This window comes from Hylobates moloch, unplaced genomic scaffold (genome assembly GCF_009828535.3).
Source record: "Hylobates moloch isolate HMO894 unplaced genomic scaffold, HMol_V3 SCAFFOLD_10, whole genome shotgun sequence".
NCBI classification, from domain to species: Eukaryota; Metazoa; Chordata; class Mammalia; order Primates; family Hylobatidae; genus Hylobates; species Hylobates moloch.
This window is the reverse complement of record NW_026652285.1, coordinates 69,472,683-69,494,450: the sequence shown is the minus strand read 5'-3', so window position 1 is coordinate 69,494,450 and position 21,768 is coordinate 69,472,683. Positions and strand designations below refer to the sequence as shown.

Below are 21,768 nucleotides of genomic sequence, written 5' to 3'. Positions count from 1 at the left end.
CTTGAGAACAGAACACTCCTTCAAATGGTTGAAGTATCTTCATTATATACATGGTCTGTGCTTTATCATACTAATTTTTTTTTCGAGGCAAGTTCTCACTCTGTCGTCCAGGCTGGAGTGCAGTGACATGATCGCAGATCACTGCAGCCTTGAACTCATGGGGTCAAGTGATCCTCCTGCCTCAGCCTCCTGAGTAGCTGGGACTATAGGCACACACCACCAGGTCTGGCTAATTTTTTATTGTTATTATTTTTTTAGAGATGGGGTCTCACTATGTTGCCCAGGCTGGTCTCAAACTCCTGGGCTCAAGTGATCCTCCCACCTTGGCCTCTCAATGTGTTGGGATTACAGATGTAAGCCACCTTGCCCAGCCCTAAAGTTTTTTTCTTATGGTAAAATACACAAAAATGTACCATCTTAACCATGTTTAATTGTGCAACTCTGTGGTGTGAAGTACATTCACATTGTTATGTAGCCATCGCAACTATCCATCCCCTGAACTTTTAAAAGAATCATCCCAAACAGAAAGTCTATACCAACTAAACACGAACTCTCTATTCTTCCCTATCCCCAGCACCTGGAAACTACTTTCTGTCTCTACGAATTTGCCTATTCTAGCTACCTCACATGAGTGGAATCATATATTTGTCCTTCCGTGACCTGCTTATTTCACTTAGTATAATGTCCTCAAGGTTCATCTATGTTGTAGCATATGTAAGAATTGCACTTCTTTTTAAGCCTGAATCATATTCCATTGTACATATATACCTGATGTTGTTTATCCATTCATCCACAGATGAACATTTGGGTTGCTTCCACATTTTGGCTATTGTGACTTTATCCTGTTTTATATTCTGCAGCAATTTACATCTTTATTTTCAGAACTATTAAGTATCTTCATATTAACAGTTATAGGAAAAGAGCAATGAAAGACTTTTATTTGATTTCATTTTTTGGCCATTCCTTTTTTTTTTTTTAGGCAGCCACAAAGACTGGGATTTCTAATTCTATGATATAAGTAGACAATTTAAGCTATCTATCTTTTTTTCTGTTTCCCTTTAAAAAAAAGAAAATAGCATTTTTCTAAAATATGATCATGTCAGTTTGGTCTATTTTTATACACGTTAAGGAGAGCACTAACAGACAAAAGAATAACAATATAGCGATTAGGTATTTAGTTTTTTTTTTTAAAAAAAAAAAAGGTTGACGATGGGGCAATAGATAGCCTGCCTCTTCTCTAACCAAGTTGTGAACTGTTTAAGAAATTGACGATAAAGAGTATGGCATATGGAGGCCAGAACATTCCTTTTATTATGAACAAAGTTGATTTGGGAGAATGCAGCTTATCTCTACTTGCAGGCAGATGGCCATCTTAATTCTATATCCCAGAATTAAACAAGTCTCCCAGCCACTCATAGACAGGTCTGGAGAGAAGGAAAAATTATCAACTGACAGTCTGATTAAATGCTTGTCTTTTATACCTGCTATGGTTTGAATGTGCCTCCTCCAAAACTAATTGTTGCTAATGTGATAGTATTAAGAGGTGAGGCCTTTAAAAGGTGATTAGGCCACGAGGACTCCTATCTTGTGAATGGGATTAGATGCCCTTATAAAAGGGCTTGAAAGAGGGAGTTCATCCCTTTTTGTTCTTCTGCCTTCTGTTATATGAGGACACAGCATTCTTCCCCCACTCCTCAAGGATGCAACAGTCAAGGCCCCATCTTGGAAGCAGAGAGACTAGACCCTCACCAGATAAATGAACCTGCCAGTGCCTTCATCTTGGACTTCCTAACTTCCAGGACTGTGAGGAAACAAATTCCTGTTCTTTATAAATTACCCAGTCTGTGGTATTCTGTTATAGCAACTCAAAACAGACTAACGCAATGCCCTCAACCCACTTCTCTGCCTTGGTACCCATCATATTGTGTAGCAATGAATTTTGGCCTGTCTCCTTCCTATGAGCATGTTGCTTTCATCCATTCTTCCACCGACTCAACTGCTTTTATTGAGTGCCTGTTTTGGGCCTAGCAATACACTAGGTCTTGCATTCAAGACCTCACAGAGGTGACAGAAACTGACATGACGCCTACCCTTAAGGAGAGCAGAATAGAAAATATTGCAAAGGAGACAGAGTGTGGCACTAGACAGTAAGAAGGGCAGAGTGAGTTAACAAAGTGGGAGAAGGCTTTTCTTGGGAAGTCACATTTTTTATGACGCCTCAAGTTCAAGGAGCACTTCACCAGTATGTTATACTCTGGTGTCCAGTAGAGGCATATAGCATGTAGCAGAGCTCAGTAAATGCTTAACAAATTAATGAATGAGTGATATATGTGAAAGCACTTTATACGCAGTCAAAGTACCACACAGATGTTAATCATTATCATTTAGTTAATATGGAGAGATCTACTTTTATTCAGCTTCTCTGAAACACCCAAAAATATATATGGCAGTGTCTGGAGACATTGCGAGTTGTCACAACTGGAGTTGAGGGGAGATGTGGTAATGAAGTCTAGTGAGTAGAGACCACAGTTGCTACTAAACATCCTACAATATACAGGGCAATCCCCCAAAATGTCAATAATGCCACTATTAAGAAATCAGATTCTAAAACAATTACTGTGTTTACATGTGCATTCACCTGTTTTACAGTGGAGAAACATTTCACCGTATAAACATAATACAACTAATGCTAACATTTTTGCATTCATTCATTCAACAAATAATTACTAAACACCTAGTATAAGATGGTATAGTCCTCAAGACGGTGGGGATTTTTATTTTATTTGTAGAGAAAGGGGCTTGCTCTGTCTCCCAGGCTGGAGTGCAGTGGAAGGATCACAGCTCTCTGCAGCGTTGAACTTCTGGGCTCAAGTGATTCTCCAGTCTCAGCTTCCCGAGTAGCTGGGACTATAGACATGTGCCACCACTCCTAGCTAATTTTTTTTTTATTTTTTGTAGAGACAGGGTCTCACTATGTTGCCCACGCTGGTCTGAAACTCTTGGCCTCAAGCCATTCTCCCACCTCGGCCTCCCAAAGTGCTAGGATTACAGGCATGAGCCACCACACCTGGCTGGATTTTTAAAATATTAAAGACACATCTTCAACCATTTGGAAGTATGTGAGATACTTTAAGAAAGTTACTAAAGTTCTAAATAAATAAATGTGCTAAAAGCTCAGGAGAGACCACACCTGACTGTGAAGAAGAAAGGCTTTATACACCCTGAAGGGCTTTGGAGGGCAAAAGCATTTGCAAGAGGAACAGGGAATGGCCTAACTGGAGCACTGTGGTATGCAAGGACACCGCATAAGGGAGTACGGAGAAGACCAATTTGCATCAAGTTCAGGACTTGACTTGAAAAAAAATCAGAGCAGTGAAAAATACAATAAAAAAGAAGCAGAGCCGGGAACAGTGGCTCACGCCTGTAATCCCAGCACTTTGCAGGGCCGAGGTGGGCAGATCACCTGAGGTCAGGGGTTTGAGACCAGCCTGACCATCATAGAGAAACCCCGTCTCTACTAAAAATACAAAATTACCTGGGCATGGTGGTGCATGCCTATAATCCCAGCTACTCAGGAGGCTGAGACCTGGGAGGTGGAGGTTGCAGTGAGCCAAGATCGCACCACTGCACTCCAGCCTGGGCAACAAGAGCAAAACTCCATCTCAGAAAAAAAAAGAAAAAGAAGCAGAACGCAGACTGATAAGAACTTCTGAATGCTAGACTAAGTTCACTTATTGAAATGAAAAATTAATAGTATCCTAATAGCATCTTTTACTCTCTAATCAAGGCTAGTCCCCTGAGTTTATCCTTACCCCTAAACACACACTCACATAGTATTTTTATCTACCTTTTGTTTTCTTTATTCAAATAATGCTCTCACCTCTATTTTTAACTGGCTAAAATCAGCATTTTTAACGCAAATATTAAAGTAAGCACCATAACATTATATAAAACAGTTTAAATGAAGAATTGAGTTAGAATGTTATATTCTAACTTTTTTCTATGAAAAGGATCATTACTTTTGCAAACAGAATTAAAAAATCAAAAGGCAGACTTAACAAAAAGAGAAGCCCATTCACCACTAGGTTCTTTGACTTCTTTTTATCAGATGACTCATTTAAACTAGCAATTCCTAGTAATCTTTATACCATCTACCTTTAGCAAAAAGACCTTCAAAATCTGCACCTAAAATATCCTAACAAAGTGCTAACATAGGGAAAGTTGCTAACATTTTTAATCAGACATCAAGTGATGGTATGTGTATGTGGGGTATGTGGTCTCGAGTGTTTATTTTTATTTTCTTTAGGAGCAAAGAAATGTAATAAACAACTGTTTTCATAACAAGAAAAATATAAAACCATGTCACCGGGATAAGGGCAGAGTATAGTATCTTTAGTGTAATTTACATGTTTAAACTCTACATACATAAAAACAAATATTTCATAAGAATCTCTAGAATTTCCTAAAGTAAACTATGATTTTTTTTTTTGAGATAGAGTCTCTGTCACCCAGGCTGGAGTGCAGTGGTGTGATCTTGGCTCACTGCAACCTCTGCCTCCCGGGTTCAAGTGATTCTCCTGCCTCAGCCTCCCGAGTAGCTAGGATTACAAGCGTGAGCCAGTGCGCCCAGCTGGTTTTTTATAAAGTAATATACCACCAGTAATTTCTCATACACAGGATTAAGTGATAGTACTTTGGTTACTTTAAGGTGTCACTGCTGGGATATTTATCAAAAGGAGACAGAAATCCAATAGCTGGCAATGACACAGCAACGGTTACTGAAAAGAACTGTTAATATTATCTGAAAGATTAAAACTGCATCTTGCTCCTTTAATTTTCAACTCGTCTGAAAAATGAGGGCCTGGAAAGTACTGTGTTCATTACCACACTAAACTTGGCCACAGGGCACCCTATATTCACACTTCATGTTCCTGTAACTATGTACACATCATCTATAAAAGTTCCTTGTTTCACCTGAAAAGCAGCACAGACTAGTATTCATATCTACTGACAGCCATCATAACCTGAGTAAGTGTGCAGCATGAACAAAGAGGCCTTTATAAAGCCAAAGGAAAAGCTCTTAGTAACGACCCATTTCAGCTGAGACAAGCTGATCTCCACTTGTGAAATTATACTTAATCATTCACCAAAATAGCTGCATGTAATAAACCACTTAAACCATCTTTTTTAGAAAGGTAAAGGGGGCTGGGTGCAGTGGCTCACACCTGTAATCCTGGCACTTTGGGAAGCTGAAGTGGAAGGATCACTTGAGCCCAGGTAGTTGAGACTACAGTGAGCCATGATAGTGCCACTGCACTCCAGCATAGGCAACAGAGTAAGACCTTGTCTCCCCCAGCAAAGGAAAAAAAAAAAGGAAAAGAAGGGAGGGGCTAATTTTCTATGAATTCCTTTTTACACTTAATTCACTTTCAATGCTTGCACTTTCAAATGTTTCAATGTTTTTAAAAATGAAGTTTTAAGTCGTGATTCTGGAAGATAGTTCTAGAACTAGCACTAGTCCAATTTCAGAAGTTTTTATCGCAACCATTAAGAAACCATTCCATTTTCATTTAAGTCAAAAATACTTTAAAAGTTAACTTAAAACTTTGGTAGTTTGCTTGAATGCTGCTGTCATATGTACCAGGAAGGCTCTCAAGGTGTTAATATCCCAAAAGGGTATTCATGGGTAATCAATAAGAATCCCTACTGTGCTGGATCATTAGTTCTCAACATTATATGTATTACCATTCATCCACCTCTAAAGTCTCCTCTGCATAGCACAGTTTAATTTTTTCCAATGAAAGAAACTTCAAAATTAAAGAGATGTGATTACTCTTACGCAATCATGATATCCAGACACCACCATCTTAAGTGGGAAGATTCCGCTTACCACTACTGACTAACATGAAGAGATCTTTCTCAGAGACTAAAGAGCTGGGGCAATTTATTGGCAAACTTCTGAGAAACATATACTTCAAGACTGTACTCATTAAATAATTGTTCCCCTGATCTTCAGAATGCAACCTTCCCAATACACTCTTACTGAGCTCTTTGCACATTTCATTGTTACATCAAATTCCTTTGTCTGATAATAGCTCAGTCTTCCTGAGCTCAAACTATTACATCTACCTTCTTTGTTTTTAAACTAAAATCTTTTTATAATCATTTTTTAAATGCAAAAAAATGGCAATGAATGGAGAAGACCTGAAAGGTCTTCTCTCAAGCTTCTAACAGCTCATTTCAAACATTTGCTGAGTACCCACTCTGAGCTAGAAACAGTGCTGGCACATGAGGACACAGCCTCTTTTCTTCTTAAAGTAATTAATCAGAAGAGATATTCCCAAAAGTAAAAAGATTCCAGTACGTGTCAGGTGTAGTGATCGACCTATGTATCAGGAAATAATGAATTATCCCGAGGGAAACATGTTAAAATGTCATCAGTGGTGAGTCTGAGTGATTACTTCCTAAGCTCCTTTATCTTTTCCAGATTTTCTATGATACGTTATAATATGCATTTAGTGCTTTTACAGCCTGAATAAAAATCTAAATAACCAAAATAAAATAATAGACATAGTACTAGTAACATTTATTGACTCTTATTATATATCCTGTGTGCTACATGCTTCACATGCATTATCTCACTTAATAAAATCACCCTATTAAAAAAAAGACTGTTATCCATATTTCAGAGAGGAGGGAGTCAAAATATGAAATAATTTGCTGGAAATGTCTTTTTCAGCTAGAATTTTTGCTTATTTCCTCAAAAATAAGCAGGGATTGGGACAAAAACAATCAGTTGTGTAAACAGAAAAACTTGGAAATAAGTGCCATTGGTTGGATGTATAACCATAAGCAAGCAACTTAATCTCAGCGAGCCTCAGTTTCTCCTATTGTATTGTATTGCAAATGACTTAGTAGGCCCTAACTTATTTAGGTTCTCAAGAATAACTCATTTAGGGTTCTCAAGAATAAATGATACTATGTGTAAGAAAAATAAAGAACCCTGTCTGGCAAATAACTGACAACAGAATGCTAGTTATCAGTATCTTCATCAGTATAATCCGAAAAACCTGGACAAATTATTTAACATCTCTGAGTTCAGTTTCTCTACCTGTAAATTGGGGATAAAAATACCTACACCATGCAGTAACTATGAGAATTACATGAGATAATACACAGTACAGTGCCTGCAATGTGGTAAAACAGTCAAAACAGCTATTATAATTATCCACAGGACAAACAAAATGGAGCTGGCTAAATAAGGTACAGTACATGCATATGATGAAATACTTTGCTGTTGAATATGTAAGGACATGATAAAAATATTGACAATGTATAGCTGTTTAAAAATTATGTAGAGTAAAAGTCTTCTTTAAAAATATGTAAATATGTTACAAAATATATGAAAAGTAACAAGAACACATTCTAAGATCTACGATTTGTGGATTTTTAACTAACTCAATTTAAAAAAATTAAACAATTCTCACTATTATCACCACCACTATATGAAGCAAGAGGTTAAAACAACAATTTTTAAAATTCCCATATATGTGTATTTAGACAAGCAGGAGCATCATGCCCAGATACCCCATTCCATTACATTATCACTAGGATTCTTTAACATACATATATTCTTCTCTGAACATTAAAAAAAGGGATTACTTCAAAACTTCTCAAATTTTAGTAAGAGAAAAGGAGACTATTTTGCTTCTAAGACATACATTTTTAATTCCCACAATTCCAGGCTTTCACATTTTGTATTGTTTAATACAGAAAAATTATTCTGACTAAAAATAGGAATAAAACAACATTTCCACAAGGAATAAAACAACATTTCCACAAGGGCAAATTCACCCCAAGGGCATGATGGCCGGGGTGAATTCACCCCAAGGGCCGGGCATGGTGGCTCATGCCTGTAATCGCAGCACTTTTGGAGGCCGAGGTGGGTGGATCACCTGAGGTCAGGAGTTCGAGACCAGGCTGGCCAACATGGTGAAACCCCCGTTTCTACTAAAAATACAAAAATTAGCCAGGCATGGTGGCGTGTGCTTATAACCCCAGCTACTCAGGAGGCTGAGGCGGGAGAATTGCTTGAACCCAGGAGGTGGAGGTTGCAGTGATCTGAGATCATGCCGCTGCACTCCAGCCTGGGCAACAAGAGCGAAACTCTGTCTCCAAAAAAAAAACTTGATAAGATTTCATCCCTTTTCTCACTTTCTATTGTCCCAAGCAGCTATTTCATAAATCTGCCTCATAATTAACCAGCTCTGTTCTTCACAATCTTTAAATAAATACATAGGCAGATCCTTTTTAGCTAGATGCAAAAAAGCTACTTCACTTTGCACTTCCTTCTCCAACCCTCTGAACTTGTCTCCTTTCTGCAGGCCCAGTTGCCATTCTTCATGACACAGGCCAACCCTGATCCTATTCCACAATAGGAAACTTCACATGTCCTTAGAACTTCAACTTAATAAATAGTAACACAGTATGCTGCAGAACTTTGTATAAAAAAGGAGTAGTGGCCAGGTGCCGTGGCCTACACCTGCAATCCCAGCACTTTGGGAGACCAACGCGGGTGGATCACTTAAGGTCAGAAGTTCAAGAACAGCCTGGCCAACAATGGTGAAATCCCATCTCTGTTAAAAATATAAAAATCAGCTGGGCATGGTGGCAGGCAACTGTAGTCCCAGCTACTCAGAAGGCCGAGGCAGGAGAATCACTTGAACCCAGCAGGCTGAGGTTGCGGTGAGCTGGGGTTGTACCACTGCACTCCAGCCTGGGCAACAGAGAGTCTCTGTCTCAAAAATTAATTAATTAATTAATTAAACGTAAAAAAAGAGTAGTAATGGAAAAAGCCTACCTATATCATTTATTCGCCTGAACTCATTTATCATTATACCTTCATATAATTTTACATCTGAAAGGACTCCAGAGCTCATTTGGTCCATGGACTTCCTTTCAAAGGTACTAAAAATTTAGTTACAGTCATTTTGTGCCTAGACTAAATTCTCAGGGCTAGCAAAGATCCAGAGTCAGATTTCTTGATTTTCAGTTTAGTACTTTTCTTACTAAGTTACACTATTATCTACATTTTTTTTTTTTTAATTGAGGCAGAGTCTCACTCTGTCACCCAGGCTGGAGTGCAGTGGTGTGATCTCCGCTCACCGCAACCTCCATCTCCCAGGCTCAAATGATTCTTCTGCTGCAGTCTCCAGAGTAGCTGGGATTACAGGCGTGTGCCAACACGACCAGCTAATTTGTATTTTTAGTAGAGATAGGGTTTCGCCATGTTGGCCAGGCTGGTTTATAACTCCTGACCTCAGGTGATCCGCCCAACTTGGCCTCCAAAAGTGGTGGTATTACAGGCATGAGCCACCATGCCTGGCTATTATCTACATATTTTGAGTGATAGTTAAATATTCTCTGAATATTAATTCTATTGTATAGCTTTATTTCTTTTTGAAAATATAAAGGAATCTAAAACTTAGTTAAACTGTAATTTTTCATTGTTCCTGCATAATGAAGTAACATAATATTTAGCTTAATTAAAAAACAAAACAAAACAAAAAAGCAGATTCATCTTTATGGTAGTTTGTCCTTTTTTTTTTTTTTTTTTTTAAAAAGGGGGTGTCTCTCTTTGTCCCCCAGACTACTGTACAGTGGTGTTTTTTTGTCACTGTTCAATCCACCTCCTGGGCTCCAGGGGTTCTCCCACTCAGCTTCCTGAGTAGCTGAGATTACAGGCACCTACCACCACACCTGGCTCATTTTTGTATTTTTAGTAGAGACAGGGTTTCACTATGTTGGCCAGGCTGGTCTTGAACTCCTGACCTCAACCGATCCACCTGCCTTAGCCTCCCAAAGTGCTGGGATTACAGGCATAAGAATCTGCACCCAGCCTAAAAAGCTTTTTAAAGAAATAGTATATATTAGCGGGCTTGGTGGGGTGACATGCACCTATGGTCCCAGCTACTTGGGAGGCTGAGGTAGGAAGACTGCTTGAGCCCAGGAGTTTGAGGCTGCAGTGAGCTATGATGGCACCACTGCACTCCAGCCTGTGTAACAGAGCAAGACACTGTCTTTTAAGAAAAATAAAATTAGAAGTTACTTTTATTCAATTCCACCATAATTTTTAATAACTGAAAAGACTTGAAGGTCTTCATGCCCAAAACAATTATCATTACACTGAATTAAAGATAAACATACCCTGTTTTCCTTAACTTTTGTCTTAGCTTATCATAAAAAGCCCTACAAGTGATTCAAACTGTTGGACCTAAATAAATGTAATAAGGTTTTAGTAAGGAACAGATAAATAATCATTTTGACCATACTAAAACATACCAAATCGATTTTAACCACACAATAAATTCATTAAAATAGCCCAATAAATTTCATGACTAGAAATTTCCATATTTATGAAAAAATGGTTTTATTTCAGTTCCTAGAGGAACCAGTACTTAAATGGAATTGCTTAATATTTAACTGACAGAGAGCTCATCCTGAGTCCTGTCTCAAATATATTTGGTACTTGAAATTTAACCTAAGTAAATAAAAACATGAAGAATGAAAACTCTGGACTTACCACCTCAGATTCTGAGCCTATTAAAACATAAAAAGGAAGCATTTTCAGTTAACAGTACATTTAAAGGCAAAGGTATTTATATGATTTTTATTGCACAAACATACTGATTAAGCAAGCCAATTCTCCGTACCTTTCAACTAAAGAAAAGTGGGTTCATTTTGCCTCCTGAATTCATTTTAGACTCCTTAGTAATTTCTTTTTTTGAGACGGAGTCTCGTTCTGTCACCCGGGCTGGAGTGCAGTGGCGTGATCTCGGCTCACTGCAACCTCCACCTCCCGGGTTCAAGCAATTCTCCTGTCTCAGCCTCTCGAGTACCTGGGGCTACAGGCAAGCACCACCACGCCCGGCTAATTTTTGTATTTTGTTAGCAGAGACGGGGTTTCCCCATGTTGCCCAGGATGGTCTCAATCTCCTGACCTCATGATCCGCCCGCCTCAGCCTCCCAAAATGCTGGGATCACAGGCGTGAGCCACCGTGCCCTGGCCTAGACTCCTTAGTAATTTCTTACTGATATGCCATACCAGCAAATCCACCCAAATCTCCTTTTCAACCTAAGAAGCTAGGCAAAAAACAGTATATTTTTGGAAGTCTACATTTAAGGAAACATGTACTATTTAAAATAAATTATAAAGGTAAAAACAAATTTGTTTAAACCAAAAAATTTCAAATGTTTACTTCTTTTTAAATTGAAATACCATGGGAGATCTACGTACCATTCTGAACTTCTTGACACCTTTTAATCCAGTCATGAAATTAGCATCTGCACCTAGAAAGAAAAACCTATCACATCACTCATCTGCACAACCTATTAATCAGCAAATACTTATTAAATACCGACTACATCCCAGGCACTGTTCTAGGCACTGGGGGGTCAGCAGTGAATAAAACCTGTCTTAACAGAACTTATGGCAAACTCTGTTATAGCTATAAACATACCAATAATTTAACAGTTGTTCATCCTGAAACATTTTGATTTTTTAAAATTAATTTTAACTACAGTCGACCTCACTAGTTTCATAGATATAAATAATGTACATTTCCCTCAATCCCTCTGCCCTTAGAGAAGCTTCCTCATACACACAACAAAGTCAGATCTAAATCAGACTCCCAAAATGCCATTAGTTATGGTGGGGAGGAGGCTTGGTAACTGGGAGCCGAGTTGAGGTCCATAAGCCTTCCCCAGCCCCAGCTCGCTCTTCAATGCGGCTACCTATTCAGTCCACTATTCTCTCAGTGGCTTTATCTGTTCCCATCCCTTTCCTACCAACACCAAGAAGCATCTTTAAATTCTGTGAAGTTTTCTCATATATCCAAGTTACATGGGGGTCAAGAGGCTACAGGTGATAAATTATATACTTACAGATAATAGCGTAAATGTATGCATAAACAAAGTATTCATTTCTGGAGACACAGAACAATGATTACATTTATACACAGTGCATAGTGAAATACGTTAAAAACATTGAAAGTACTCTAAATAAAAGCCTACTAATTCAAGTTAACTCCAGCCAAGAGTAATCTGGAAATTTTAAATTAAAAATCTCTTAAAACAAAATTTTCTAATTTACTAATTTATAAAAGAAATACAACTACATGGGCCTTAATAAAAATTTTAAATATACTGTCTCACATACACTATACTCTAGAGAAGAGGGTTTGAATAACTTATTATTTTAAATAATCAGTAACTAAAACCAAGCAGTCTACCATACAAAGAGGGGAAAAGGTAATATTCTGAGTTATAAATTTTTTACCCTGTCTGATAAAAATAGAAGCCTAAAAGTTTAACTTAAATTTTTCCTGGATTTAAATTTAAAGATAAATTTGTTTTTTTAGTGAAATATCCTTAATAGCAATTTTACCAAAGCGGCCTTCTTCTGAAGGCCACCTCTGAAGTAATTAGAGAATAAATGTCAATGGCATGATATTAAGACATTATTCGGCCGGGTGCAGTGGCTCATGTCTGTAATCCCAGCACTTTGGGAGGCTGAGGCAGGTGGATCACGAAGTCAGGAGTTTGAGACCAGCCTGGCCAACATGGTGAAACCCCCATCTCTACTAAAGATAAAAAATTAACTGGGCGTGGTGGCACGCATCTGTGATCCCAGCTTCTCTGGAGGCTGAGGCAGGAGAATCACTTGAACCCGGGAGGCAGAAGTTGCAGTGAGCCAAGAATGCACCATGCACCATTGCACTCCAGCCTGGGAGACAGGGCGAGACTCTGTCTCAAAAAAAAAAAAAAGAAAGAAAAAGAAAGAAAGGAAAAAAGGAAGGAAAGGAAGGAAAGAAAATGAAAGAAAGGAAAGAAAGAAAGAAAACTCAAGAAAAGAATTTAGGGGCCAAGTGCAGTGGCTCATGTCTGTAATGCCAGCGCTTTGGGAGGCCAAGGTAGTAGGATCACTTGAGGCCAGGAGTTCAGAGCCCAGTCTGGGCAATGTAGCGAGACCTCATCTCTACACAAAAATTTTTAATGAATTAGCTTAGTGTGATGGCACATGCCTGTATTCCCAGCTACTCAGGAGGCAGAGGCAGAAGGACAGCTTGAGCCCAGGAACTCAAGGCTGCAGTGAACTATGATGGTGCCATTGCCCTCAAGTTTGGGTGAAAGAGTAAGGCGCTGTGCCCCCAGGTCCAAAAAGAAGAAAAAAAAAAAAGAAAGGAATTTAGGCAGGAAACTTTTCTATTGCTCTTAAAAGTAATAAGGCCTAGAAATGTAGAGGATGAGGTCAGGCATAAAGGCTCACACCTGTAACCCCAACACTTTGGGAGGCTGAGGTAGGTGGATCGCTTTAGCCCAGGAGTTCAAGACCAGCTTTTGTAACAGGGCGAAACCCTGTCTCTGCAAAAAAAAAAGCAAAATTTAGTCAGATGTGGTGGCACATGCCTATAGCCCCAGTGACTTGGGGGGCTGGGGTGGGTGAATCACTTGAGCTCAGTAGGTGGAGGTTGCAGGGACCCAAGATCACACCACTGCATTCCAGCCTGGGCAACAGAGTGAGACCTTGTCTCAAAAAAAAAGAAAATGTAGAGGATGGTATGACTCATGTTTTTTCAGGGTTTTCAAGTATGTATCAAGGCACTAGATAACTTGACTCTGGAATTTGCTAGGAGTGTAGGTATGCTGTCTTCCTGACTGAATAGCCCTATTATTCACATACCAAAACTGCAACTGGGATAAGCAAATTTGACAATAAGCCCTGTCACCCAGACCTTTCTTTTCCTAATTTGTAGCTTCCATTTGTGTAATCAGGCCTAAAATTCTTTTTTGAATAGGTATACAGCAGAAAAGCAAACATTCAAAGCAGTACAGAGTAAGAATTTAACATATAATACGTAAGAGCAGAGTTTCTTAACTCAGCACTACTGACATTTTGAACCAGATACTTCTCTGTTGGGCAGGACTGTCCTGGCCATTATGGGATGTTTCGTAGCACCCCCTGGTTTATACTCATTAGATGTCAGTAGCTCATCACCCATCCACCATTCTTGATAATCAAAAATCTCTTCAAACATTGCCTAAAGTTTCCTGGGAAACAATTGTTTCCAGTTAAGAACCACTGCTTTACAGAATTGTGATAAAACTCTATCATAACATAAAGATAAAATAATAGTACAAGTAGGATTATGTAGTCTACAATTTTCTGGGATTACTCACAACCTCTGTCTTAGTATTTTTCCGATTTTAAAATTCTTGCTCTCACAATTCCTATATATGTCTAAATATCCACAATGCTGTGATAATTTTCATATATTCCCCTCAAAAATACCACATTAAAAACTAACAATACTCTCAAAACTCTGGGTTTCTTCTGTACTGTCTTATAATTTATCCAAATGTACACTTCACTTCTCCACAAAAACCTTATTGTTAAGATTTCCCATCTCAGCATTCTTAATAACTTAAAATGAACAGACTTCTGACCAAGAAAGCAAATTAAACTTTCATTTTTCCATTAGGAAAAACAAAGCCAGGCCAGGTGCCGGTGGCTCACACCTGTAATTCCAGCACTTTGGGAGGCCGAGGTGGGTGGATCACGAGGTCAAGAGATCGAGACCATCCTGGCCAACATTGTGAAACCCCACCTCTACTAAAAATACAAAAATTAGCTGGGCATGGTGGCACACAGCTGTAGTCCCAGCTACCTGGGAGGCTGAGGCAGGAGAATCACTTGAACCCAGGAGGCGGAGGTTGCAGTGAGCCAAGATCACGCCACTGCACTCCAGCCTGGGTGACAGTGCGAGACTCTGTCTCAAAAATAAATAAATAAATAAATAATATAAAGAAAAGAAAAGAAAAAAACAAAGCCAGACTAAGTAGAGAGAGCATGGTAAGTGTTTCTATATAGTTTTTTACTTCTAATGATAAGTTTATCTGTGGTTTAAATGCTAAAAGGCTAATTTAACTAATTTTAAGTGATCTCATATCTGCAATCAATATGAAATGTAATTAAGGTGAGAAAAACAGGTATTGGGTTTCTGTAATTAACTTGAGATTAACATTAACAAAATTCAGCTTTGGCATTTAAGACAGAAATGGATAAGTTTATAAAACCATAATTTAATACTTACTAATTTTTATCCTTCTATAAAAGTTTCTAGAGCAGCAGCATAGTTTTTTTAATGGTATTCACATATCCTGCATGAACATATTTAAAACAAATTAACACACACACAAGATCTGGAAAATAGCCTTCTTTCTAAATAAAAACATCTTAGTATTTTCTATTGTTGAAAGAAAAAATTTATTTTAAGTATATGTTAGTAAGCCAAGAGACTTTCTAAAATACTGTTAACATCTAGTACAATTTCCAGTAAAATTCAATTTTAGAACTTACTTCAGAAGGAATTTCACTTTAATTGTACATACTTGCTTATTCCAAAATATATACAAAGGAATTAAAGCAATTTCTTACTTAAAAAATAAAGTTACACTTATCAACAGAAACAAGATGGGATATAAAGCACATAGATACAGAGCTTTCACACCATTAAATGTAGTCTATTCAGCTTGGTTGAAGAATAGGATGTCCTCTAGTCAGTTAAATATGGTAAATTCCAAATTTTAAATAAAAAAAGAATGTGAAGTCCATCAGTTTCATCTATACCTTGCAGTTATTTCAATCATCGCTATTTTTAAATATATTAACTATAGATCTCCATCACATACTATGGTTAACAAAATAATAGAACTATAACTTTATATTTAAAATTGAATCATATCTCTGCTATAAATACAGAATTTTACTACTTATAAAGCTTAACACTGAACTCATTCAACCAATTACATATCTCCTGTTTACAGTCCAAGCTCAACAAAAAGAGTAGCTATTGCATACCCTTTTCTCAGCATAGCAGTGGCATTATTTGGATTGAATTCGCGAGACTTCTTTGCATCAGCAACAGCAACTATGTAGAAAAAGATGGGTTTTTGGCTGGGTATGGTGGCTCATGCGTGTAATCCCAGCACTTTGGGAGGCCGAGGCAGGTGGATCACGAGATCAAGAAATCGAGACCAGCCTGGCTAACACGGTGAAACCCCATCTGTATTAAAAAAAAAAAATTAAAAATTAGCCCAATGTGGTGGCACATGCCTGTAGTCCCAGCTACTCAGGAGGCTGAGGCAGGAGAATCGCTTGAACCTGGGAGGCAGAGGTTGCAGTGAGCCAAGATTGCGCCACTGTACTCCAGCCTGGGCAACAGAGTGAGACTCTGTCTCAAAAAAAAGAAAAAAAGAAAAAGATGGTGTTTTGTCAGTTATTTACAGATTCTAGTAAATACACACAGAATACAGACCAGTTTTAGATTTCTAAGTTTTCGAGTTGATAGAAACACCAAATGGTTTTAAATTAGGAAAAGCTAATCCAACACAGAATTCAAATAAATATTACTCTTGTACCTTCCTTTTGGCTTAACATTTAGCTTCCTTCTTAAAGCTCTTCGGTCAGTGAATAAAGCTGTGTGACAAAACTCATCTCCTTTTCTCATTAGCATCATTTATATAATTTGGCCAGGTGCAGTGGCTCCCGCCTGTACTCCCAGCACTCCGAAAGGCTGAGGTGGGTTGATCACCTGCGGTCAGGAGTTTGAGACCAGCCTGGCCAACATGGTGAAACCCCGTCTCTGCTAAAAATACAAAATTAGCCAGGCATGGTGGCAGGCACCTATAGTCCCAGCTACCTGGGAGGTTGAAGCAGGAGAATCACTTGAACCCAGGAGGCAGAGGCTGCAGTGAGCTGAGATTGTGCCACTGCACTCCAGCCTAGGCAATAAGAGCAAAACTCCATCTAAAAAAAAAAAAAAAAAAAAAAAAGATACTCAGTTTTTCCCTATCCACATTCTTCATCAGAATAATTTTTAAAGTTACACAGTACAGGAATACATTATTTTTTAATATAGATAGGGTCTTGCTATGTTGTCCAGGCTAGACTTGAACTCTTGGGCTCATGTGATCCTCCCGCTTTGGCCTCCCAAAGTGCTGGGATTACAGGCGTGAGCCACCATGCCACATTCTTTTTTATAAAAAAATACAAAGAAAAGCATTTCATTTTAATACTCTGTCAAATAGCAAATGTGATACTATTCTTTATCAGCCTACTCAATAACTATGAATGAAACCTATATACATTATCCACCCACTGAAGGAAAAAGAGACATCCATAAAATTTAAATAGGTGTTGCTCAACATGTCTGTCACACTTGAGCTACTTTACCTTGTATGAAAGACCAACTCAAAAATCCTCAAAGACAACCTTTATTTTGTTTGATTAATTGGTCATGGGTAAAATGTACAAGTAACTTGTTAAAAAGGGGCAATATACTTTATAAGAAAAATTACCACAGTAATTCCCAAGAAGAATGTGACAATAAGCTCTTTGATGATAATATTGTGCATCATCTGGTTTCTGTTCCAAAGCCTTAGTCAGCTCCTACAAAAACAAACATGTTGAGTGTCAGTAAAAGTTTTTTAAAAGCCATCAAATTCTAATTAAAACATAATTTTTAAACAAATAACTTTTATCAGAAACTATTTGGAGGAAAGATAACAGGGATGTAAACTTGGAGTTTTTCCTCATAAGAGGATCTCCCCTTCTGCTGCCCCTCCTCCCGAAAGTAGACAATCTAACATAGTATTTCTGTACTGTAAAGCATTTAGGGGTCAGGTATGGTGTCTCATGCCTGTAATCCCAGCACTTTGGGAGACTGAGGCAGGCGGATCACCTGAGGTCAGGAGTTTGAGACCAGCCTGGCCAATATGGTGAAACCTCGCCTCTACTAAAAAAACAAAAATTATCCAGGCACGGTGGCGCATGCCTGCAATCCCAGCTACTTGGGAGGCTGAGGCAGAAGAATCGCTTGAACCTGGGAGGCGGAAGTTGCAGTGAGCCGAGAACACCACTGCACTCCAGCCTGGGCGACAAGAGTGAAACTCCGTCTCAAAAAAAAAAAAAGCATTTAGTTCCTGACCTACAGAACTTAATAAATGGTAATTATTATCACCTCACATATTCTGAAGAGTTTAATTGATATGCATTGACCATTACAGATTTTCTCCTTCTAACTTGGAGAAGATTCAAACATCATATAGAATTTGAAATTCCTAAAGATGTGAAGCTGTCCAATAAAAAAAGACTAAACGTTAAATCTAGAGCTCAGGGAGGTTAAGACAATCAATACCTACACCATCAAGCTTACCTGGCCCTCTCTTATCCTCTATCAATAGCACACAACTCTAATAAAATGCAATTAAACATTCTGTTCAAAGCCCAGATATAATCTAATAGATGGCTATGGCAACTGACCAAGAGTTAACATTAGAGAGATTAAAACTTTTTCACCCTGTGCAGTCACAACATATAGGTGTGGTAGCTGGAAAAATAATGATGTAAGTGATTACACAATTAGGGAGATCAAGGACAGGTGCAGGAACACAGGAACACTTTTATTTTCTGCCAACTACCTACAAACTCTAGGGATTTGGTAGTTTTCTTAAATAGTAAAATTATTTCAATAGCCACATGTGTCACTGACTTTGCTTTAACCTAATAGATAATTCTCACAAAGCAATGAATACAGATGCCCCTCAACTCACCTGGGGTTGCATTCCATCAACAGAAACAAAGTGTGGCTCAAACTAAGAGAGCAAAGAAGCTATAAGATGCTACTTCAAGGGCCTCACTTTGTACCTTGCAGGCTGTTACAAGGAATTTGGACCTTAGGTGTGATGGAAAGCCATGGAAAGTTCATTGTTAGTGGGAGAGAGAAATGGTCCAATTTACTCTTTTCAAATGTCATTCTGGTTGCTGTATGGTGAATACATTATAACAAATCAGGACTGGAAACACAGACTTCTTAGGAAACTAATACATTAAGTCTAGGCTAGAAAAGGATGTTAGCCACAGAGGTGATGAAGAGAAATACAATGAGCTGGAATATATTAGAGCCAGCAAGACTTGCCAGTGTGGGATAAGAGAAATTGAAGATCACTCCAGGATTTGGGGCTTACTTAGATCTATATCTGGCATCCAGTAGGCACTCAATGAAGAGTATTGATTTCTCTCCTTGCAGACTTTTTTCCGCCTTTTCCCCAGTCTCTAATTTGACAGCATCTCCTTTGCCACAAAATATAAAAATGTTTGCCCCTCTAGTCTTAATCTTCTCAAAGCCACTAGTAACCCCTTATCAAATCTAACTGATTCCTATCTGACTTGATCTCTCCGTGGCCCCTGACAATAACCAGACCTTTCACCTTACCATTCTGTTGCTTTTTAAAAACTAATGTTTCTGGGCTGGGCACAGTGGCTCACACCTGTAATCCTAGCACTTTGGGAGGCCGAGGCAGTTGGATCACCTGAGGTCAGGAGTTCGAGACCAGCCTGACCAACATGGCGAAACCACAGCTCTACTAAAAATACAAAAATTAGCTGAGCATGGTGGTTCATGCCTGTAATCCCAGCTACTTGGGAGACTGAGGCAGGAGAATCGCTTGAACCCAGGAGGCGGAGTTTGCAGTGAGCCAAGATCATGCCATGCCTGGGTGACAAGAGCGAAACTCCATCTCAAAAAAAAAAAAAAAACCTTATGTTTCCCTTGGGTTCAGTACTTAGACTTCCTCCCCTTTAGAAACATTCTTTGACTCTTTAAGTGGTGTCGGGGGCTTCACATATGTCTTGAATCATCCTGATGACTCAAGTCTATCTTGAGAGCCTAGACAGTGCTCCTGTGCAATATCAGCGTAGTTTTCTCTAGACTTCACCCGAAATGTCCCAGAGGCAATTCACATACAAATATTCAAAATCTAAAACTAATTCCTCTCTTCAAACCTATTCCCCCATGCTGAATGCAATCTTCTAAGTGCTATCATCCTAGGTGCTATTTAAGTGAAAAGCACCAATTCCTACTACATTCCCCCAGCCGGAAACTCAGGAGTCATCCCTTATATTCCAATCATCACCAAGTCCAGTGCATTTTACATAAAACAACTCCCCTCCATGCCCACAATCACTGCCCTGCTTGCAGGTACTCATCTTTGACCTGGTCTGTACCACCATCTTCCTGCTATCCACTATCACTTGTGTCTCTTCCAATTCATTATCTACTCTGCTTTTAAAGTAGGTTTTGTAATTCAGAAAATTTCATTTCCTTCCTCCAAATTCTTCACAGGTCTCCACGAACCTCGCAGGCCTCGCAGAACCGGGGCTAGACGTCGCCGTGGCTGCGCCCAAGCCAGGCGGTCTCCCCTGCAGCAGCTGCACAGGGGCGGGAACCGGCCCTCAGCCCCATCCCCGGTGGCTGCAGAGGGCCCCTGGCTAGAGGTCTCCAGCTCTGGCAGAGGAGGAGCCGGGCGGGAGCAGGGTCTGGCGGGCTCTCAGGCCAGAGGCCGCCCAGGCCATGCTCCACCACCTGGGCGCCCAGCTATAGGCGCCGGGCAACTCCCAAGCTGGCTGGAGCGCTCAGCCTCGCAGAACCGGGGCTAGATGTCGCCGTGGCTGTGGCCAAGCCAGGCGGTCTGCCCGGCGGCGGCTGCACCGGGGCAGGAACCGACCCTCAGCCCCATCCCCGGTGGCTGCGGACGGCCCCTGGAGCGGCCGGGATCTCTCTTCGGAGGCGTAGAGGGGCGGGAGTCACGGCCAGGCGTGCCCTCAGGCGGGAAGGGATGCGCGCCTGCGGTTCCCGGATGTCCCCCGCGAGCCCAGGAGAACCCGCAAGCCAGCGGCGCCTGCGCCCGAGCTGCAGCCGCCCTCTGCCGGCCACGGGAGCTTGAGAGCCGCTTCCGGAGTCCGGGCTGACGCTGAGCTGCAGGCCCGCGCCTAACCGCTTTTCTGGGCTCACGCGGTCTGAGACGTCGGAGCGCCCAGCTGCCGGCGCGCGAGTAACGGCTCAGTTGAGCTCATTGGGTCTGAGAGGTCGGAGGCTGCGAGTGTCGCTGCTGAAGGCTATGGTGGACCGGGCTGGATCGCGGATTCTGAGCTACATCGTGGGGTTGGGGGTGGATCTTGGGTTTGGGGGTCGATCACGGGTTTGGGGGTGGATCTTGGATTTAGGGGGGGATCGCGGGGTGGGGAGGGGGATCGCGGATTGGAGCTGGGTTGGGGTGGAAAGGCCAGGAGGAGCCGCGGCGGCTCAGGAGCGGGTGGTGGGCGTCTGAGAAGTCGCCACCATGAGGGAGCTCTTCAGTTTCGGGAGACGCCTGGGCCAGGCGCTCCTGAGCTCCATGGACCAAGAGTACACGGGTCGGGGGTACCACATCGCGGACTGGGAACTGCGGAAGATCCACAGGGCGGCCATCAAGGGCGACGCCGCGGAGGTGGAGCGCTGCTTGACTCGCAGGTTCCGGGACTTGGACGCCCGCGACAGAAAGGACAGGTAGCGGGGGCTCAGCCCGCGGTGGGAGGGGGCCCCCAGGCCCGGTTTCCCCGTAGCTCCTGAGGCGGGGCCTTGGAGGTCGCCGGGACCCTCGAGCCGCGGAGCCAAACGGAGCCTCAGCTGCTTTCCATCTGGCAATTTCCCGCCTGTAGCGCTTGGTGGATAATTTGAGTGATTTAACTCACAAAGTTAAGTATATCCACGTTTAAAACATGGAGCCATATACATGATAGGGAGGTGCCTAATGAGAACTCATTCCCATGTCAAAAATACCATGAGCCATTTTCAGTAGGCGAAGAGTTCTCAGATTAAACCCTGTGTC

The 21,768-nt window shown here is 40.6% G+C and overlaps 2 protein-coding genes and 1 pseudogene across 5 annotated transcripts in view; 2 read left to right on the top strand and 1 right to left on the bottom strand.

Moving 5' to 3' along the window:
* Positions 1-20,400, bottom strand: part of CCDC180 (coiled-coil domain containing 180) — a 97,839-nt gene extending 77,439 nt beyond the window's left edge. For 2 of the 4 annotated variants that reach the window (XM_058445515.1, XM_058445516.1), the window contains exons 1-6: positions 20,256-20,388; positions 17,419-17,509; positions 15,153-16,124; positions 11,944-11,984; positions 11,297-11,349; positions 10,583-10,599 (exon numbers count right to left, since the gene is read on the bottom strand). The gene's annotated coding sequence lies outside the window, so the exon portion shown is untranslated. Of the gene's footprint in view, positions 1-10,582; positions 10,600-11,296; positions 11,350-11,943; positions 11,985-15,152; positions 16,125-17,418; positions 17,510-20,255 lie in introns of all 4 variants that reach the window. The other 2 variants (XM_058445518.1, XM_058445517.1) reach the window with 2 other exon arrangements.
* LOC116475435 (uncharacterized) lies at positions 20,072-20,894 on the top strand (annotated as a pseudogene).
* Positions 20,895-21,158: 264 nt separating this feature from the next.
* Positions 21,159-21,768, top strand: part of LOC116475299 (ankyrin repeat domain-containing protein 18B-like) — a 34,948-nt gene continuing 34,338 nt past the window's right edge. Inside the window, 1 exon segment of the mRNA XM_058445919.1 lies at positions 21,159-21,449. Coding sequence (XP_058301902.1) covers positions 21,241-21,449 — 209 coding nt within the window. The 5' untranslated portion in view covers positions 21,159-21,240.